General features: G+C 40.8%; 1 protein-coding gene across 3 annotated transcripts in view; it reads right to left on the minus strand.

Moving 5' to 3' along the window:
• Window positions 1-1,457: 1,457 nt before the first annotated feature.
• STARD13 (StAR related lipid transfer domain containing 13) overlaps window positions 1,458-20,380 on the minus strand; it is a 209,622-nt gene continuing 190,699 nt past the window's right edge. For 2 of the 3 annotated variants that reach the window (XM_016199524.2, XM_016199522.2), the window contains exons 8-14: window positions 13,178-13,376; window positions 8,707-8,917; window positions 7,998-8,112; window positions 6,696-6,917; window positions 5,916-6,133; window positions 2,713-2,889; window positions 1,458-2,016 (exon numbers count right to left, since the gene is read on the minus strand). In XM_016199524.2, the coding sequence (XP_016055010.2) occupies window positions 1,899-2,016; window positions 2,713-2,889; window positions 5,916-6,133; window positions 6,696-6,917; window positions 7,998-8,112; window positions 8,707-8,917; window positions 13,178-13,376 (1,260 nt within the window). In that variant the 3' untranslated portion in view covers window positions 1,458-1,898. Of the gene's footprint in view, window positions 2,017-2,712; window positions 2,890-5,915; window positions 6,134-6,695; window positions 6,918-7,997; window positions 8,113-8,706; window positions 8,918-13,177; window positions 13,377-20,380 lie in introns of those variants that run through there. The other variant, XM_016199525.2, reaches the window with a different exon arrangement.

Below are 20,380 nucleotides of genomic sequence, written 5' to 3' on the forward strand. Positions count from 1 at the left end.
GGTTGGTGACAGAATATCATTTATCCTTGTGTGCCTAGCAGTTTACAAACATGTAGGGTCCCACCTCTGGAGCAGGACCCATGTTAAGCTAGGTTGAACTTCACTAATGATCTTGTCTGTGCCCATTAAAGTCATCCAGCGTGTACGGTTAAATCTGAGATGTATGGCAGAAGTGAATTTATTTTGCTCACAGGGCATTGCCCAATGGAAAATTATGGCTTTGCTACCACCTTCTAGGTAGGCAAGGAAACAAAAAATTCCAAGGTCATAATTCAAAGAGTATGATTTTCCTTGCTCCACATGGAACTCATATATAGCATTTTTATTCCTCTTAATAAAATAATTGCACAATGCTGATAAAAATGCTTATGTAAAAGAAAACATCACATAAATGCATACAATACAAAGAAGGGAAAACATTTAAATTTTTCTTTTTTTCCTCCAATACCAGTTGCTAAATTATGATACCAATCTCTATTTAGAGAGATATCTCCCTGAAACCAAACACAATAAATTATCTTTCTCTCCACAGTTGTTGAATTACAATAAAAAACAATTTAAATCCATTAGCAATTGGTTAAGAAGAGTCAATTTTCTTAGTCTAATAATAATAAATAGGGCTGGGTCAAAGGCACAGGTACTGGCTAATGAAGAAACATGGCTTTAACAAACCTGTTTATATTTTCTAAAACTAATTGAAGAACACAGTTTTGGTCTTATGTTAGTTTAAAACCTTGTCTTTCAGATTGCAAAACTTAAATGAATTATGTCTTAGGAGCATCATACATAACAAAATAAGAATTCCCTGAAGCTATAATGGTCGATGACTACTTAGATGACCATCATCTCCTTTTGTCTAGTGTACAGAGTTAAATTCAGAGTAATTGGTAAGAAAATGCCAATTACCTGTGACCAAATAGGCCACTGGTCAAACAGAATGACATTTAAGAATATTATGAAATGTATCTATGAAAATTTGATAAAACATAGAATCTCCCTTTGGCTCTGTATATGCAAAGGCTGTTCTAGATAGTTCTAGTTAGCAGGGAAATAGGGGTTCTGTTTCAGTCTCTCTCGCTGACCCCAGGTGTTCGGGAGGTCTGATATTTCACTGAATCTGCACCTGGCAGGACCCAGGAGCAATTCAGAATCTAGCTTTAAATTTGGCAGCAACTTCTCACCCACTTCTTTGCTTTAAAAAGAAGTACATATTGTTTTCCTTGCTTTATCCACCACTTCACTCTCAGGTTTTAAATAACAAAAACAACCTGACAACACATAAGGACCTTTTAATGTTTTCCTTTGGTTAGATCATCTTTGGTTGAACATCGGGGCAGACTGACAAGCTACACATGTTCACACCTTCCTGTCAGCAGCAGCTCTGCTCAATTTACAGGGCAGTGTGGCCCAGACCAACTTGGAAAGAACCATGTAAGGAAGGGACTCACCGAGTCAGATGAGTTTCAAAATATGCAATTATATATAAAATTGATATTTTACATATATACAGTAAAGGGGGAGATATACACACATATGTACATACATATGATATACATACACTTATTTATAGTTAAGAATATGCTTCTTAGAAGCCTTTAAATAGTAAATTAGGCAACGCACAAGGAAAATCCATTTAATTTTAAGTAGCATAGATAAATGTTTTGATTTTTAAAAATATTATATTAGTAGGGATATAGCCATCTCCAGGAAGGCTAGGAAAGCTCTCAGAAATTCTTGCATCTTCAACTTGCATCTTCTGACTTCTTAGTGTTTCCATTTTAAGCATGAACCATGTCAATCAGTTGTTCTCGCTCTTGCTTTCTCACGAGCACACTCTCTCCCACAAGTGTTTCCTTTTGCTTCCTCTTCCCTGAGTTTAATGTCACACTGGGGAAAACTCAGATTTTAGTTTCTGGACCCTCAGCAATGAGGGGCTGAAAAGAGTTTCTAATCCTGGCAACTTCCGCTGCGCACAGATGTCCAAAGCCTTTATTGTACCATTCTGGGGAGTGACCTCTGTGGGGACAAAAATCAGAAAGGAATTGGGGAAATCTTTTTCCACATCACGGCAATTTGTCATGGTAGACAGGGCTGTCTTTGTGCCCTAATCATCAGTATGCTTGCATACAACCCAGGGCTGCCTCCTCGAGGGCCTGAGAACCCAGTGTTCAGACTACATTTTCAGTACTCACTGGGTGCTTTAAATGGTACCATCTCCTCTGAGAAGATTCAGACTGAGTTCTAGAATTGACTGAGAAAACTCAGTTTGTATCTACCCAGATTGAGAACTTGGTTCAGCATCATGAATGCCTTGAGGAGGTTGGATTTAAGTTAGTTTCTTCTGACTGGAGGGAAACTGGAGGGAGCAGCAGAAGGGGACAGGTGTAAAGGAAATGCCAGAGAGGAGACTCATGTTATGTGCTGAACTCCAGTGTTTGTGTCTGTTCTGTGTGAGAAGCATGGACACACAAGTGGGGACAGAAGTGAAAACAGAGAAAAGGGCTCCAGGAAAATATAGAATCTTAGAAAAGGTGGAGAAGAGGAAAAGAGAGCAGGAAGCATACATAATCATCTATAAAAGCATGTTAATGGCCGTGAGGAAAAAAAGTATAGTGAAATAAGAAATCAGGATGACAGACAGGGCCTTGGCAAATGTGCCACTTGAGCTGAGACTCTAACAGTGGCCTGCTCTCCGGGGGGGTTCACACTTACTTCAGGTCTATCCTGCAGATGTGGGTCAGTCTTGACTTGCCAGAGCCACATGGTTCTATTAAGTACTGAGAATCCATCACTATGGCTCGCACACCGCCCATGAGCTGAGCTTCCTCGTGCTCCACAGAGAGGGAGACCAAGGTACACATTCCTTTGGGCAAATCAGTCTTCCAGGTCCTGTAGTGAAACAACCCGCACATCAGAGTTATGGCTAAGAGAGAAAGACCTGAACACCGTGCTGAGGTTTACACATATATTCCTGCTCAAATTCTAATCCTAGCTACCTAGATTAAGCAAATGGTTACCATAAGTGTGGGTAAAGTTTATACAATGCAGTTCAAAGCATGGGTCTCAGCCCAAGAACCCAGAGGCCAGAAATGGTCTTGCAGAACCCAGATCTGCCTTTGGAACCAAACTGAGGCTGCAGAGTTCTTACAGATTTGGAATTAGGACTCTTTCATTCAACTCATTCAGTAAACATCTATTGAGCATAGAGATGTGCCAGGCTCTGAGAACCCACCAAGGGCACAAAGATACACAGTCCACAGTCCAGGAGGGGAAGCAGAAATACAAAGAGAACTCTAAAACACAGTGGTCAGTGCAGTGACATGGATATGCACAGAGTGTTCTGGGGTCGTGTGGAAGGGAAGGGGGAGGCATACAGAGAAGGCTTTCAGCAGGAGATCTGCTCAGTTCAAGTCTTAAAGGATAAATGAACTGGTGATGCTTAGCTTGAAGAAAACTAGACATATGTGGACTGCTGTCTTTAAATATGAGTGGCTCTTGAGTGGGAGAAAAAATAAATACAGTTGATTTGACTTTAGAGGAGAGCTGTCTCACAATGTGCACTTTCCAAAAATGGAATGGGTGGTATGAGGAGGTACTGAGTTCCCTATTGCTGGAGCTATTCAAGCATAGAGGGGACTACCATTTGGAGTAAGACTGTTGATGGAAGTCTGGAACCATGAGAGCATTTCTACAATTTATACCATAGTATATAGATTTTATTATCATCATCCCAGTTGTTTACATCATAAATCCAATTCCCTTACTTAGTCATCTCATCTATGACTTTGTCCTGTCTTACAACACCTCAAAGAAAAACTTATACAACCCCAACAAGAACTTGGGAGTAAGCAAGTCACACATAAGTGCTTAGCAACTTCTCCATGGGCATGACCATTCTCTTTTCACACATGATAATGTGATTAATAATAAAGACTGAAAGGTGTACACATTGTGTAAGTAAAATGGAAAAATCTACAGTATCTATCACCAGAAGCTCCTGAGGAACTAGAGAAGAAGACAATGTGAGAATTAATTCTGAAAGGAGACTGGCCACGTATGTGTGAGCCTAAATAGGGAGATGCTCTGAAGACAGGAAGTATTTCAGTATGTCCCTTCCTCACCATACTTGTCACTTTCTATCATCCTGTTGCAGGAACCACATCTGGCTCATCTATCTCCTGCGTTCGGAGTTCTCCCTCTGAGCCTTGTGGTCCACTCACCTTCTCCCTCAAGTCTTGGGTCAAGTATCAGTGCAGTGAGATTCTATATTTATTTTTTTATTTTTTTAAATATATCTTTATTGATTTCAGAGAGAGGAAGGGAGAGGGAGAGAGAGATAGAAGCATCAATGATGAGAGTCATTGATAAGAGCCCACAACCCGGGCATGTGCCCTGACCGGGAATCGAACCCCGGTCGCCTGAATCCTAGGTTGACACTCAACCGCTGAGCTATGCCCGGCCGGGCAGAGATTCTATACTTAAAATCCCATCCCTTACTCTCCTCTTCTCTTACTTACCCCCCTACTATAAGTAACCCTGTCCCCCTTACTTTTTATGTATTGACTCTCTCTGCCTAATAAAATAGAAATCCTGAGAGAGTAAGATTGTGGTCTGCAGTGTTCCCTGCAGTCTCCCCAAAGCCTCCAAGGGTGCCTGGCTCAGGTGGTAATGGAATGATAACACGAAGAAATAGCATTCTGGCGGATGTATGGAAAGAAGGAGGTTCCGTGCTTGACTGACCCTCAGCCTCCTCTGAGGGGAGGGAAGAGGCATGCTATGGCATGGCTCCGTCCCCGTGGCTGCCATCTGAGAATAATTGCTGAATGTGCCGTTTGCAAGAGTGAAGGTGTGAAGTTTAACTTTGACCAGATGAGTAATGTCCCAATGACTGTGGTAATGAGTCACCCATATAACTACCCACATTCTCCACCATGATCCCAAGGTTGCTAAGATAAACACATACATGTAGGGAAAAATGGCCCTTAAAATTCAAGGTCCCAGGGACCAACTCCAAAGTCATAAATATTCTGTGAAAAGTAACCTTTAGTTTGCCATGAAGACTAGTTTCATAAAGAAACTATTTTAAATATACATTTGGGAATATCACCAGTGATTCCTTTTATACCACTAATCCGAGAGAAGAGGCAGTGTTTCTCATCAGTTATCAATAAAAAAAGGATATATTGATTTAATTATATTTTATTTGTTTTTTTTTAGTACCCTGAATCCCTCTTCTTTGTGATTCAATACTGACTCACCAGGCCACATGCACAGCTCCACTGTGCAAACTTCCTGTCACTGGTTGAGCATCCCATTATGATCCCAGCCTATAAATCTCTCAGAAGCAATATTTTAACAGTAGACACAAGTCTTGCAAGCTTGGTCAAATCCTGGAACCTTACTGGACATCCAAGTAACTCGGCATAGTTGGACCTTCAGAGCTGTGTTGACGTTTCTGTGCATAGTAATGAGCTATGAACTGCTGAAGCTGTACAAATGAATTCTGAAGTTGCATATGCCAGTCTTGAGAGCCACACTAATGGAAGACTTGATTCCCCAGAGGGAGAAAGGCAAAAAGCAGGAGAAAAGTCAGACTCTATTTCCATGATTTGGCAGAAAGTACAACTGGACAAACAGCAGTTATTCTTGGGATTCTGTTCTGAGGAAATGAACAATATTTATGGTCTAATAAACTGTATGCTCCAAAATGAAAGGGGCCATCAGAGAGCCCGATAGAGCTGTAAATTGGGTGAAGAAGCAGGAAGTCGGGCATAAATAGAGCAAAGCCAGTTTCTGCTGAGGGATATGAGGATCAGCTTAGTACTCCCAGTGCAGGCTGAATTTAGGTGGTAGAACTCTGTGAAATGCTTAAATCTGCAGCTCTTAATCTGCTCTAAGAACAGAGTCAGGCTTACCTGAGAACCACAAAGTCTCTGGAAGGATGGGGGGCCATGCTGTTCAACACGTACTGATAGATTTCTGTTTGCTTGTCCAGAGTTTCCACAACCTTCCACTGCACAAAATCCTCATCCCACAGGTGGCGCTCTCTCAGCACACGATTCAAAACCACTGAAGGGGGTGCTTCCACCTCCACGGAAGCCTTCCAGAGCTTCAGCGGATTCCCGTCTCCCACCTTGGGAAAGATACCACCAAAGGCTAAAGAGTTGGTTCCAACAAAACCTACCACATTTCACTGGATGTTAAAAAAAAAAAATCACTGATTATGTACCTTGAAAGGGTGATTCTGCATTAGTCAGGTTTATCATTTTATAATGGTAATCCTAAAGATTAAAATAATAATAATAATGATCATAAAATAATAACCATCTACACACATCAACCGGTTTGCCAGGTGATGTTCTAACCCAGTTGATTTTTAAATAGCCCTCCTCTGGCAGTGGTATTATTATGACGTCCATTATGCAACTGAGAAAACTGAGGTGTAGAGAGGTGTGTGACTTGCCCAACATCACACAGCTAAGGGATGGAGACTGGATTGGGATCTAGCAGTCTGGCTTCACAGTCTGCACTCTGATTATGTGTAGCATGATTGCTTGGCAGTCTCTAGAAAGGGTCTTTGACCTGTTCATGTATGTGCCAAGCCCTGTGGACAGCGACCATTTTTAAAGCAAAACAAATTCCTGCTTATCAGAGGTGGTTCTTTTGGGGTAATTTTTTACAACTCCTGAGATTACCTTTTTGAAAGCAAGGTCTGTATTATCTGTGCTGGAACATGTAACCCATCCTTTAAATTTCTCCTTGGCTTCCTTCTGGAGGCCCTGGATGAGCTGGTCCAGGTAAGTGTGGAAAGTGGCCCCACTCTCCTCCAGCTGGGTCCCCAGGTCTTCCAGAGTTGGAGCATGGATCTCAGTCTCCACATATGAATTACGAAATTGGGCTACCATCTCATGCGGCACCTGAACCAATGTATGCATGAAAGAGCAACACACTGAGTTAAAGAAATGCTGAGACTAATAGAGGAAGCAAAGTCATTTAGTCAAAAGCCGTGTGTAACAGAATGAGCCAAGTGCTGCAAGGCAAAAGATGTTTTTCTAAGGTCAGTGGTAAGGCTGGTGGTGGGAGGTGAGGCTTCCTAAAGTCAGGAAACACAAATATGTTTCTGAGGCTATATTTATCACTTGAAACATTGCAATGACTTCCCATTTAATCTTTCCATTTTCCTTTAATTTCCCCTTTAATGTATTTTTATTCAGTTTGGCAAAATGTGGGCTCAGGAAACTTAAAGCACACAGACTTCAGGGAAACCAACTATGACTTATAGTTTTAATTTTTTAGCACACTTTTCTCACTTACCAATGCCATATTTACCACAAAAAAGCATGCCAAAAGTATGCTAGTTCATTTTCTTCTTTAATATATCATGGCTATATTCAAAAGCTATTTTTGATTCTTAATTAACAGGGAACTGGGCGATATCACCCCCCCCCCCCCAGAACAATACATGCAGATGTTGATCCTAATCAAATCCTGAAGTGAAATAAAAAAGAACAGCCTAGCTGGTGTGGCTCAGTGCTTGAGCACTGACCCATGCACCAAGAGGTTGCTGGTTCGAGTCTCAGTCAGGGCATGTGCCCTGGTTGCAGGCTTGACCCCCAGTAAGGGGCGTGTAGGAGGCAGCCAGTGGATGTTTCTCTCTCATAGATGTTTCTGTTTCTCCCTCTCTCTTGCTCCCTCTGAAATCAATAAAAGCATATTATAAAAAAAGAGAACATAATTGGCTGAGTTGACTTGCGCCTGGCAACTGACGGTGACTCAATTGTTCTCAAGAAAACCATCATCATGGTAATTCCAAGTGTCTTTAACTGCCAAGCCTCAATTACATAGATAACTCCTCACACTTCTTGGAGGCAAAGACCACAGCTATAGAGGGTACTATTGTCATTATAAACTCAGGAACAAACATAAGGCATGAATTTAGCAAGTATCTCATCTACTTCCAAGAGCTGTAAGGAAGGCTGTTCAAGCCTTTTGCTCACCTCAAAAAGTCTGTCACATTCCATGATCATGTGGGCAAGGCCTTGAGTGGCAGCCAGATTCTCATTGAGGTCTTTTTGATCTGGCTTCCCGGTGGCATATTTCTTCTGTATGACCCTGTAAATGAAGGAGACAGTCCTAAGCAGATCACAAAACAAAGAGCTTTTCACATTAAAAGCTTATCCCTTTTGTTTTTTGTTCCTTCCCAGGTACTCTCCTGATCCCATACGTCCTCATTTCCAAACAAAAGCAATGACCACCTATGTTAGATATTCTGAGTCAGGCTAAAACTCTGACAGTTCATAGTGAAAAACCTTGGAAAAATACAAGGACAAGAATAACTGTTGGGGGAGAAATTAATCTATTTTTCCCAAGTTTGAAACCAGTTCTCTGCAAGCTGCTGTGCCTGGGCCTTGAATCTAGCCCTTTTCTTTTCAATGTAAGACTGTAAACTACTACTTCATGTATTTCTTCCCTCCTCCCCACTCACACACACAGGCCTCTGAGTCACAACAGACATTCTTCAAGGCTACTTGGACAATTCAATGCATCTGAGCACATGAATTAGGTCACCTTAAAACATTTTCTGCTTATAAATTAAAAGCTGACAAATCCTCAAGGTGAAATCCAATGAGAGAAGTTCTTTGTTTTTTTAATGAAGTGTGGGCTATATCTGGTTTAAGATGACTGCTGTTGCTGAGGAAAACCCACCTGGGGGAGCTTTCTTTCTTCAATAAATTAAGATGAAAGAGAGAAGGGGCCAGACACACAGCCAGGTTCATGGACGTCATCTGATTCTCTTCCACCAAGTTGACCACATCCTTGAGGAAGCACAGAAGTGTCTGCAGGACTTCCCTGCTCTCGTCAGCCAGCAACAGGATGGCGGCCTGCACTGCCTGGAGCCACTGCTCTTTGGGGACATCTGTGGAAAAGTGGGTGCCAGCGCATCAGAGGAACAGCCACAGAAAGAGCCAGGGAAAAATGAGTAAGCTCCGTCTTCCCAATGTGAAGACACACTCGGAGACATCATCATAACGATGATGACAACTGCTAAGAAAGAAGTAATTGCTTTGGCCTCACAGTTGGTAAGAGGCAGAGCTGGGATTGGGACCCTAGCTGTCCAACTTCAGAACCCAGTCTTAATAAGGAAGGAGTCCTCGCTCTTCATACTCTCAGCAATACACCTGCCTATCATTTTTCAAGCCATTTTTCTGTTCTGGTTGAAACTGGCCATAAGCAGGAGCACTATCAGCGTGGCTTCCCTCTTGCCAGCCCCCTTCCCACCAGACAGCTTGTGAAGTACTGCTCCAGATGCTGAGGGCTCCACAGGGCATCGTTTGGAAACCACTGTGTTGGTGGATGGCCTCCTTGCCTTTCTCTGCCCCTAGTGGAGCAGCCAGGTGTGATGCCAACTTGGTGCAATTAACCATGAGTGGCGGGATTGCTTTGCCTGGCCCTCTGAACTAATGCCTAGAGGGTCAGCCTGTCACATTTACTTCTCTCCTAAAAGCCACCAGGGCGTAGTTCAGAGGAGGTGGGTGGCTTTTAAGTGGTGACTCAAGGGCATCTATTCCAGTCTTGAAGGTAATGGGAATTGGGTACTGTGCTTAGGGAAAAAGAACCAGGCTCACTAAAGCTATGGGGAATGGATGGTCTCTCTCAAGCCTATTCCCTTTTAGGGTGGTCATTGTGGTGGTGGTGGTGGTAATGCAGGCATTGGCCATGCAGGCTTAAAAGGAAATTGGCCCAACAATATGAACTGAACTAAAAGGAAAAGCAAGCAAATGGGTGCTAGGTGCTGCATTTTGCTGACCACTGGCTGTGTTATTTTAGGCCTGACTCATTGTCTTTATTCTCTCATTCTGAAATACACAGTTAAGAATTCACTTCAGTTCATATTATTGTCGTTCTTAAAATACCATGTTCTTGAACAGGTCTCTGCAGCAGGCTGTCTGTGCTTGAAGGGGTGGGGGGGGGAGATGTGCTTGTGAAAATCTGTGTGGTGTGGAAAAGCATTAGAATTTTCAGTGGTGTTTATGTTTTCTCTCATGCTTTAAAAATACTGATTGGATATGTTTTATAATGTGCACAGTATATCATAGCATATCATAATATAATTATATTATTAAAAATAAGTAAGTATACATGTTCAGGTATTTACTACTAGTAGGGATGCATGATAAAAAATAATCTGGAGTCTGCTGCTGTAGAGCGGTTGCAGTGTGACCTTGTGCCCAGGTCCTGGCCTCTCCATCATCTTACTTCCCAGGGATGGGCACACTCCTGGCTCCAGTCTGCCAGTAAATTCAAATTTCTGGAAAAGCCTGACCATGTATTCAGCATTCTGTAACCCATGCCCACCCTCACCACATCCACAGTGTACTGGAAGAAAGTAGACCTGGGTTTAGTAGAGAAGAGCCATTCTGTTCAAATGATAACAAAACCTTTTGCTTTTTTCTTGGTTGTGCTGAAGCAGAAGCAGATACTACTAATAACTTTAAGCATGTAATTGATGTGTTATAAATTCAGGGAAATAAATTTACAAAAATTCCTATGGGACCAAGATTAATGTTAGGAATTTCTGTAAATTTATTTCCCTGATAAAAAGAGACATACGCCCAAGGAGGAGCCCTCTGTCCTCTTCTTGCCTTTGAATGTGATTTTGGTAGGACATAATAATTCTAAGTTGTGGCAATCATACTGCAACCTTAAGGAGATCATCAAAAGAGGCTGACTTTTAGTCCTGGCATCATTTATCCTGGCATCATTTATCATGGAATTAACTGGCTATGGAATTATTTAATTCCAGATTTCTTGTTATGTGCATTATATGATGTCCTCATTGTTTTTTAAAAAAATATTTTTATTGAGATTTTAGAGAGGGAGGAAGAGAGCAGGAGAGAGAAACATGGATATGAGAGTGAAACATTGATCTGCCTCCTGCAAGCCCCCCACCAGAAATGAAGGTTGCAACCGGGGCATGTGCCATGATACAGAATCAAACTGGCAACCCTTTGGTGTATGGGATGACGCCCAACCAACTGAGTGACAACAGCCAGGGTGAATAATGTCCTTATTGTTTAAACAACTGTTGGAGTTTTGGTTCTGTCTTTACAACTGAGAGCCGCATATCAATGCTTAATGAATCAAGTATAAATTCCTTGCCCTAGTATTCAATGCCCATGGTCAGTATGTCTGCAGTTTAATTCTTCAGTGTAATTTGGTATGGCATTGTACATTTACCATTCATGTCAGCCAGACAAATACCCTGTCATCTCCAGCCACATGCTAATGTTATTTACATCACTCATCATGTGTTCCTCACATATCTCAACCTCCAGTTGTCAGCTCTCCACTAAGTCCTTATTACTCATCTCAACCTCCTTGGGTTTTCTTTGTAACCTTATTATAGAATTTCTCTAATCTTGCTGTATTGCCATTATTTATGTGTACGTCTCCTCCCCCTCTGTTGCAAGATCCTTAGGAGCTGAAAGTAAGTCTTCCTCAACTGTATGTTCTGCAGTGCTCAGCATGGTGCCCTGTATATAAGCAGCACTCAGTAAATGTTTTCTTAGTTAAAATAAACCCTGCTTTGATCTGGTTTCTTGCTGCTGAGTCTCAAAAAGGGCCAAAGGCATTGATCTTTTGGAAATAATCTGGTGTTAACCTTAGACTAGAGTCAACCTTAATCTGAAAACTGATTAAATGTAAAGATTCATGTGTGATATTTCCAAGCCATAAGGGAGGCTTAATTGAAAAATACAGCTCAACCTCTTAAGCCAACATCATGAATGCCCTATGCTTGGTTCTAGTGACATGTATCATTAATTTAACTTACTCACTTTGACAAAATAATATTTGTTTAGAGGATCACCACTTTATCCTGTTTTTACAAATGGTACTTATTATAATCCTTTTTGAATTTGCAATACTGTAGACTCCTTAAACACATTTAGTACTGATTTCTCTATAGCAGGGGTCATCTTCAAACTGGATCAATTCCATATTAAGGTCTACTTCAGGCATATTTTGCTGAAAACTCAAAGTCCCCGGGCCAAATAATTTTTTTCTAAGGAACTGAGACTGGACCATCAAAATAATTTATAACAATAACACCATATCTAGAAATAGTCCATGTTCATTACTAATATCCCCCTTTGCAATTACCTTTAGCAGGATATGCCTTTTTAATAAAAAATTGTTATTTTCATGATTATTTTATATTTATTTATTATTTATTTATTTATTTTTAAAGAAAAGTCAGTGACCATTTTATTAGCACTTTCATGGCACTTGGCAATGGTCTCACTGATTCCTCAGCAACCCTGGGAGATGGGTGTCCTCTCCAATGTAAGTATGAGGAAGCAAGGCCTCTATGCGACTGCACAAAGTCCCAGAGCCAGGAAATGGAGCAAGACTCAAACCCAGGTCCATCTACTTGGAGACTGCTCTCGAGTTTCCTTGGATTTTCCCCATTCTGGGGAACCTGCGCAAGCAGCCGGGCTGAGTGAAGGGTGGTTGCCTCTTCCTCTGCGCCAGCCCCTGCCGCCCAAACCCTTGCCCGGCCCCTGCCCTTCCATACAGCTTCAGAAAGTCAAACCAGCACTCCTCATGATTATTTTCGTTATAGAGGCTTGGCTGAGAATTATCAATTTAACATCACTTAAAAAATTCCCACTGAAGACATAAATTAGTTGAATTGAGCGTAAAGCTTGATTTTGTTTGCTTATTTTTCACCACTTAAAATACACTGTATTACAATACATTTGTCTTTTATTTCCAGTCATTTTAACACTTTTTATTTTGAATTTCATATATCCCAAGGAAATGCTTAACTTTTGAAAAGTAAATGGGTTTTAAAAAACATCTATATACAAAATAAATTCTATTGTGTCCTCTTTTCATTTTAAATTTATTAAAAGTACATTGAAAATTAATTTTAGATGTTAGGCCAAACCCTATTGAAAAGGGAAATTTTGATGTCAAAAATGTATTTTCAAATGCATAAAATATGGCGTGGAGATTTACATATCAAACTGTGAACAAAGTTGCTTCTGGAGTGGAGCACAGATACTTTATGAATTCATGTATTACTTGTGTAATTGAAACACAATCTATAGAATTTTTTTTTTCCAGTGGACAGGTGCACATGAGAACTCTAATCTACATTATTTCCACTTACACTGATAGATGTGGAGAAAGGTCTCACTGAGCTTGTTGGTAAAAAGAGGCTCAGGGAGGTCCCGAAAGAACTGTTTCACCATATCTGCCACGTCATAAGCGGACTGGTCCTCATAGCTGACGTTCTCAGGGAAGTTCTCATTCATTTGACGTAAGGCATGGATTCTAGATTTCACGCCTGATTTTCGAAAAAGGCCCACCTGAAACAAGTCACAGGGACATGTTAGTGAGGTCAACTTTGCCCCAGACATTCTCTTCCTAAGGCAATCACCTTGGCAGTGATGAGAAGGTGTGGGACCAGGCCTGGATAAGCAGCAATTGCATCCAAACAAGTAAACTGTAAATGACTAGTTTAGCTACTTTGGGTAGCAGCTGAATACTGATTCCTCTCTTATAAAATGAATATAAGAATAATAATACCCCACCTCACACGGCTACTGTGGAGACTAAATGAGAATATATATGTGACTGTGCTTTGTAACCTGCAAAGTCTTAGAACACAGTAGGTGTTATTATTTTATTCATTTATTCAACATATAGTGATTAAATATCCATTATATATCAAGCATACTTACAGTTCCTGGAGTCATTAGTGAGCAGACCAGATAAAATTCCCCACCCTCCAGCGCTGACACTTAAGTGGGGGTTTTGAGAAAGTTCAGTCAGTGGAAGGTTTGGTGGTTCCCAGATAAACAACCATATCCTGTGTCTCTTTTGGGGGCAAGGTTTATAGTAACTATAAGCAGGTATTTTGATTTAAGTCTTATTTGCTTTTCCTTTTTCTGAATTCTTGTAACACTATGTATGTTTCTCATACATAGCACTTACTGCTCTGCCTGGTTAGTTATTATGTGCATAGACTTTGGATCTAGTGAGAATCATTCCTGGGTGGCTTTTCTTTAGATTTCAAGAAATTGTCTTACTCAGCTTGACAAATAAATGCAGCAATAAAGCAGGAAAGAGATGATGGCCCTGATAGGGATGGGGAAGGTAGAGCAGAGTACTATGAGAAGGGGAGTTCCTGCAAGTTCCGCTCCAGGCCTGTAGACTCTTCACACTATGGACTGATCTCTGCTTCCAAAAGAATTGAGCTTCCCTGGGAACCCTGGTTTACAATGAATTCGTATGTTTTCCACTTATAAATGCCTGTAGGACATTGAGTTGCTCAAAACTCAGTCCTTCAACCTAAATCTTCACTTTTCTCACTCCCCATGGGCTTACAGGTTGGCCACTTTTGAAAGCAAAATGGAAGCATTCCTAAATGGTCAGATAGGTAAGCACTGGCCCCTCCTCTCTAGCCCCAGAGAAACATACCAGGTCATCTCACCACTGCTCTGCCTGCCAGGTAGGCCTCTACCCAAGTCTAGGTATCTGTGGAGAGCTCTCTTGGTTGCTGCTATAAACGGAGAGCAGCCCTAGTTCTTTTAAAATGTAGTCACAGCAAGGGAGCAATTCGAAGCAATTGGATAATACTAAGGTTTTTGTATATGTCAGCTAAACGGATTACAGGGGAAATTATACTTTGCTACTTTTTGTGGAAATAAAAACAGAATTTCTTAGTAATACGTCTTTGCATTCCCAGGCTTATCACCCTAATTCCACAGATCAGGCTATTCAGGCATGTCACTTAAAACATTAACTGCTTTCATTTTTATCCTTAAAGTTTGGCATGTCTAGAAAATACAACACTTGGCCATACTTAGGTGACTTTCCCAGAAGAATCTAAAGAACCCTCTGGCAACTACTCCAAATTTCATCAAAGTGCATGAGAAGGAAGCATGTACTGTCGAAAGAAAACTTCAAGATGTCAACTGAGTGCTCACTGAAGTGAGATCCAGCCTGAGTTTACACTCAACTCTTCTAATTCTGGAAGGAAGCCCAGGACTGTGCCACCAGGCTGTGTTGCACAAGAGTTCTTAAAATCTAAGTGCCCTGAAAGTGAATTCTTAAGTGTGAGTCACATTATTTTCATGCGAGTTGGTGTTAATTCAGTATGAGAATTCCTGTTTATTATTTTTAACAGCAGAGAAAATTTAATCATGATTTATAAAAAGAATAAAGCAGACAAGGGTTTGTGTGAAAATTGCTGAGCGCGGTTCCTCTTTTGTCCACTGTGTCTTCCTGGTGTGGTTTCTGGTATACACAGTGTGTGTGTATACACAGATCCCAGCGATGCTTTCTTTGTATTGTTCTGTTTCCAACTTTCTTTCCAGTGTCATAAAATATTGTTATTTTAATTATTTTAGACATGTCTGGAGCACTCCGGCTGTGGACTCAGAGCTGCTTGGTCTGACTTAGATCACACAGGATGTCCAGAGAGTTGTCAGATATTTATTTGTTCTTCCCCAAATTCTGAGAATAACCTTCCCGCCCCACCCTCAACTTCCAAGAATGTAGGAAGTATCTGGGGGTTCTGTAGGTTTTTGTTGGAAGCACATGAAATTTCTTTCCTAAACCTAATAAAGAAAAGGTGGTCTGAAATCAGACGAGATTCCAGATGTTGTAGCTGAGGATAGCAGAAGGGAAAGATGGAAAGAACCTCAATCTTCAAAAATGTCTTTGAGCTGATGGAAGATCTACCCCAAGAACCATCCCACTACTTATGTTAGCTCATGAATTTCCAACTGTTTCAGCCATTTGGGGATGGGGCTTCTGTTACTTTCAGTGGCAAACTCCCTGCACACAGTAAGTAGAAGTTTCTTTTAATGGTGGAGAGATCTTTAGTCCAGAGAGAAGAGCTTCTCCTGCCTGCCTTCATGGAACAACCCTGGGTGGTGGCATGAGTGAGTGCCAATAATCATTTCTTCTTCCAAAAGTTTTCAGAGCAGTGATAAAATTTGTCTTTTTGGCTAAATTTTCCCCTCCAAGTAATAAATGGAAAACTGAAGAAACAATTTTAAAATCTGCTGCCTCTAAGGGCACCCTGCCATCCTCACTGAAGGAGGCTGCCCTAGATCCCTCAGCTTCTTAAGAGGAAAACCCAAGGAGCACACAATGTCTTTTATTTGCTCCATGTCTGTCACTGGTAGACAGGCAACCAGGGCAGTACAATTGGTTTAATGCTCTGCTGTCACTGTTTTGAAATTCTTAATTTATAAACAAGAATTTCACATTGTCGTGTTCCCAACTACTTTTAAACCTCCCTAAAAAGGGAAGAATGGTGGTCAGCAATGCAAATGCATTTTGTAAGCATCTCGCTTGCACATGACCTTTCATTTTACAGGTAAAAGGATGAGTGAAGCTAGTGAAAACTAGCTTCTTTGGACTAGTTTTTTTATTCTTCTCTCTTTTGTCTTCCACTTAACAACTCAGTTATGAAAAATCAAGCACTCAAGGTACACTTGAAAAGGACAGGCCCCAGACCCTCACTCATCTCATCTGGGGTAGGCGACCGGGAGTGTGATGAACAGGCAGAGGGTACAGGAAACTTGTACTGAGTATGAAGTGTCTTCCTAACATAATTGGACTTTTAAAACTTACCACTCCATTAGGAGAGGTTGGGCATGAGCACTGCATTAGAATTCAAATTTCATCTAAATAATATTAGATCTCCTCCTTGGTATCCTGTTTGTGCTAATGATGTTTATCAAGACTTCCATTTCCTCTTCTTTAGAAATGTGCTCAGCTAATGAAGAAAAGCTGGTTTTATTCAGAAAGAAAAGGTCCTAAGGACAGCACTGAGGGTTTGATTTTGAGCACTGCAGGTTTAGCCTCTCCTGTAGTGACCTCATGTTTACCAAGAGCTGGGTAGAACCTATCCATCTGTGCACAGTTGATTTAGAGCAGAAACAAAAGCTCAGCAACAAAGCAAAGCTCCTCTCACACACTGCTGCGTCTGAATACTAATGGTTTATAATTGAAGGCTAAACTCCCTTATTTCATCTGCAGCCAGCTGCAAGGGCCAAAATGAATACACTGTGTTTGGTCATATATAAACTGTTCTGCATTTACGAGTGTAGGAGGTGAAATGTTGGCAATGTTTCGGGGCTCTGTCTTCCACTGTTTTTGATGAATGCTTGTGTTTGAGATGAATGCTTAGCATCAGGGGAAGGGGCCCAGCTCACGGCAGAAAGGTTCCCTCCCCGTGGTTAAGGGCAAAGCCTTGAGGAGTCCAGGCTGGTGGTGCGAGGGGACCATGTAAACGGAGGCAGCATGGTGGCCAGCCACTTGTGATTTAAGAGGAAGCATATTCTGAGATGCTCTGGTCTTCTATGACCCTGGGGCTGAGATCTCAAGTTCCTGAGCAGACCTGAATCTTCTCAGTTCAAAGGAGGTGCTGTTGGTGAAGAAAGAACATTTGTTTAGTGTTATGTCTGCTTCTTCCTTGTGACTCTTGCTCCCTTTTTCCTTACTGATTCATTTTCTTTTATTTGCTCTTGTTCCCTCTGTAATCTTCAGGACAGTCGTCCTCTCGATCATGGTTTCTTTGCTTCTTCATTATGTTTCTCTAGTTTTCCCTGGTTCCCATCATGTCATTATTCACAGGGACCAGAAGGGTGGGTGCTTTCCACACTGTGATGACAAAGGGGAGGCACATATGTGGCAGCGGTCCCTGCCAGTGCTGAGTGCCTCATCAGGTGTACCATGATGGCGAAAGTCCCTTTGACTTTTCACAGATTCTTACTTTTGACTGATACAAGAGAGGGTTGACTTACTCATTTTGGTTATATTCAGAATCAGTATTCATGTCCTTGAAATGAGTCTTTCTTACGAAAGTTTGCCAGCATTCTTCCAGATTTAAAAAGTAGTTATAGGCTTGATATGGAGACTGGGAATAGACAGTGAGTAGGGATTGAGGAGGTTTTGGTGTCTACTATCTTTCTCTCTATTCATATGTCTTATGCTGCAAACAGGAGACTGGACCAATAACAGTAGTGATACTAGTGCTGCATGTTATTCAGAATCTATAGGGGGCATAGCTGACTGGTTTCCAGTCTACATACACTAAAGACTATGCAGTGAGAAGAGCAGCAGTACTCCAATTCATTCATTTACACCTAACTTTGCTTAAGAAAGAATTAAAGGCTACTTATAATGATCTATAAAATACAATAAGATGCAATTAAGTTAAAGAAAGTAGATGAGAAATTTAGAGCAAAAGGAAAAGATAGAAAAGGGTAGCTGAAACTAGGGGTGCCCCCAAATCTCATAAATCTCCCAAAGGCAGAACACACACTGGACTCCAACATAGCAGATAACATAGAGAAGAAACATGCAGAGTTGAATAAGTTTGGTGTACTTAATGTAAAAAATAGTGCAGTTATCCAAAAACAGTATGATGCTTTCAGGTGCTGTGGCCACAGAAAAAATTATTTCACTCTCATACAGGATCACTATATGACATAATGATCAGTATCATCAACAAAACCTTGGCAGTGAAGTGCCCCTCAATGCTGGACATGGCATCACCCAAAAGTCCACTAGGAACAAGCAATTCCAATAGGTGGTAGTAGAGTGCAGTGGTTAAAAACTTAGACTCTGGAGTCAGGCATATTTTTAAGCAATCGTGGCTCCACCATTGCCACCTGAGAGATAACACCAGCCAGGGTGGACGTGGGGTTAAATGAGGCAATGAATACAAAACACTTAGTATGATCCCCAAAACATGCTAGGCACTCAAGAAGGTTATTATTATTGAACTAATGGCAGAGATGGCCTGAATTTCCTTTAGGCATTCCTGAACAAATACTGTTTTCTTTTAATAGAGCTTTTGCTGATAAGCATTAGCTGGCCATCCATTAGAATGTCTAGAACAAAATATGTTCTGTGCTTGGTAAAATGCAGAACCAAAGACTCAAAGAGAATCAGCCAAGAGGAAGGATGAGTCTTATATGTCCTTATAAAAATTAAGAAGATTGGAAAAACACATCTGAATAAAGGGCTACCTGCCACAAAACATAATCTTGGCTCTTTACTAACAAACGAACAAAAGTAAAATTGAGATCATAAAGTCCCCAGCCAAAGGGCAGGGATGCAATGCTTTTAGGGCTGTAAAAAGATTAGAGTGGGTATTTCCTAATATTCACCTGAGCGTACCTCTCCAAAAAGTTTCCTCAGTAACACACCCATAGATCATCTACCTTTGACTAATGTGTGCTTTTGGTAAAGGCTGTAAAATTAAAAATAAAAATAAAAAAATAGGGCAGCATTGGAGATAAAAAGTAAAACAAAAATTTAAAGCCATAGTAACCAGATTCATTGGTTTGCTCTGTTGGGATGTTCTTCACAAGTCCATATTGGGGCACTTGCCAAAGATGAGTACTGTAGCTTTAGACAAGTGGCCTGTTGCCCTTCTTTCTGAGAAACAACAGCCAAGCTATTAAGGCCACTTCTGAAAACAAAACAGCCCTCACAACAACAGCAAAAACAGCAATCACTCCCGCCTTCTATTATGCCATCTAAATATGGAAACGTGTGTATCTGTATATTCTCTATATTAGCAGTGGGAAGGGAAAAGGGGATCATGCATTTAGTTAATTCAAAGCTGGCATCAAATGAAGAAGTTACTCCTGTTTTGTTCCACTGAAAACTGGTATCTGATTCATCAAGAGACCATCCTGATTCTAAGTGTGATCTCAGTATTAGGGTTGATAGAAGCATCAGTAGCTAGAATCTCTAAGTTCTTATAGCTTAGCTCATTCCTGTCCACTGAGCCCAAGGCCAAGGGAAAATAAATAAAAATTGCAAATAATCTTAGGTTCTTCACATGGTGTTAAAGAATACAATGAACAAAAGCCCATACTGAATAGCTGCCTGAAAATACCCCCACTGCTCAAGGTTGTGGTTTATCAAGTGGCAACACAGCTTTTATTTTGGAAAGAATGTCTAAGAAACTAATGGGTGTTAATTTGGAGGAACAAAGGCTTGACCTAGAAATTTATAGGATGGGTAGCACTTTGGGCCCAGTCATAGTCCGCCATGTGGTGGTCCCCAAACAGTCTTGGAGACAGAAAATGATCTCCAAATATTTTGTTTAGCTTGAGCTTCATAATCAACTCTACAAGATGAGGCGATACTTGATTTAGCTGATATTGTTTTCATATTTTACTTGCATATTTTAAAAAGTTGTAAATAAATTTGTTTTTGCTTTAAGTTTTCCTGGTCATGGTGCTGCTTCAAAAATAAATTAATAAAAGAAAATATAAAAACCAATTCTTAGAAAAAAAATAGCAGAGTTAAAAGGAATGCTGTGAAATCAATGGTG

Source organism: Miniopterus natalensis, chromosome 2, assembly GCF_054644295.1.
Source record: "Miniopterus natalensis isolate mMinNat1 chromosome 2, mMinNat1.hap1, whole genome shotgun sequence".
NCBI lineage: Eukaryota > Metazoa > Chordata > Mammalia > Chiroptera > Miniopteridae > Miniopterus > Miniopterus natalensis.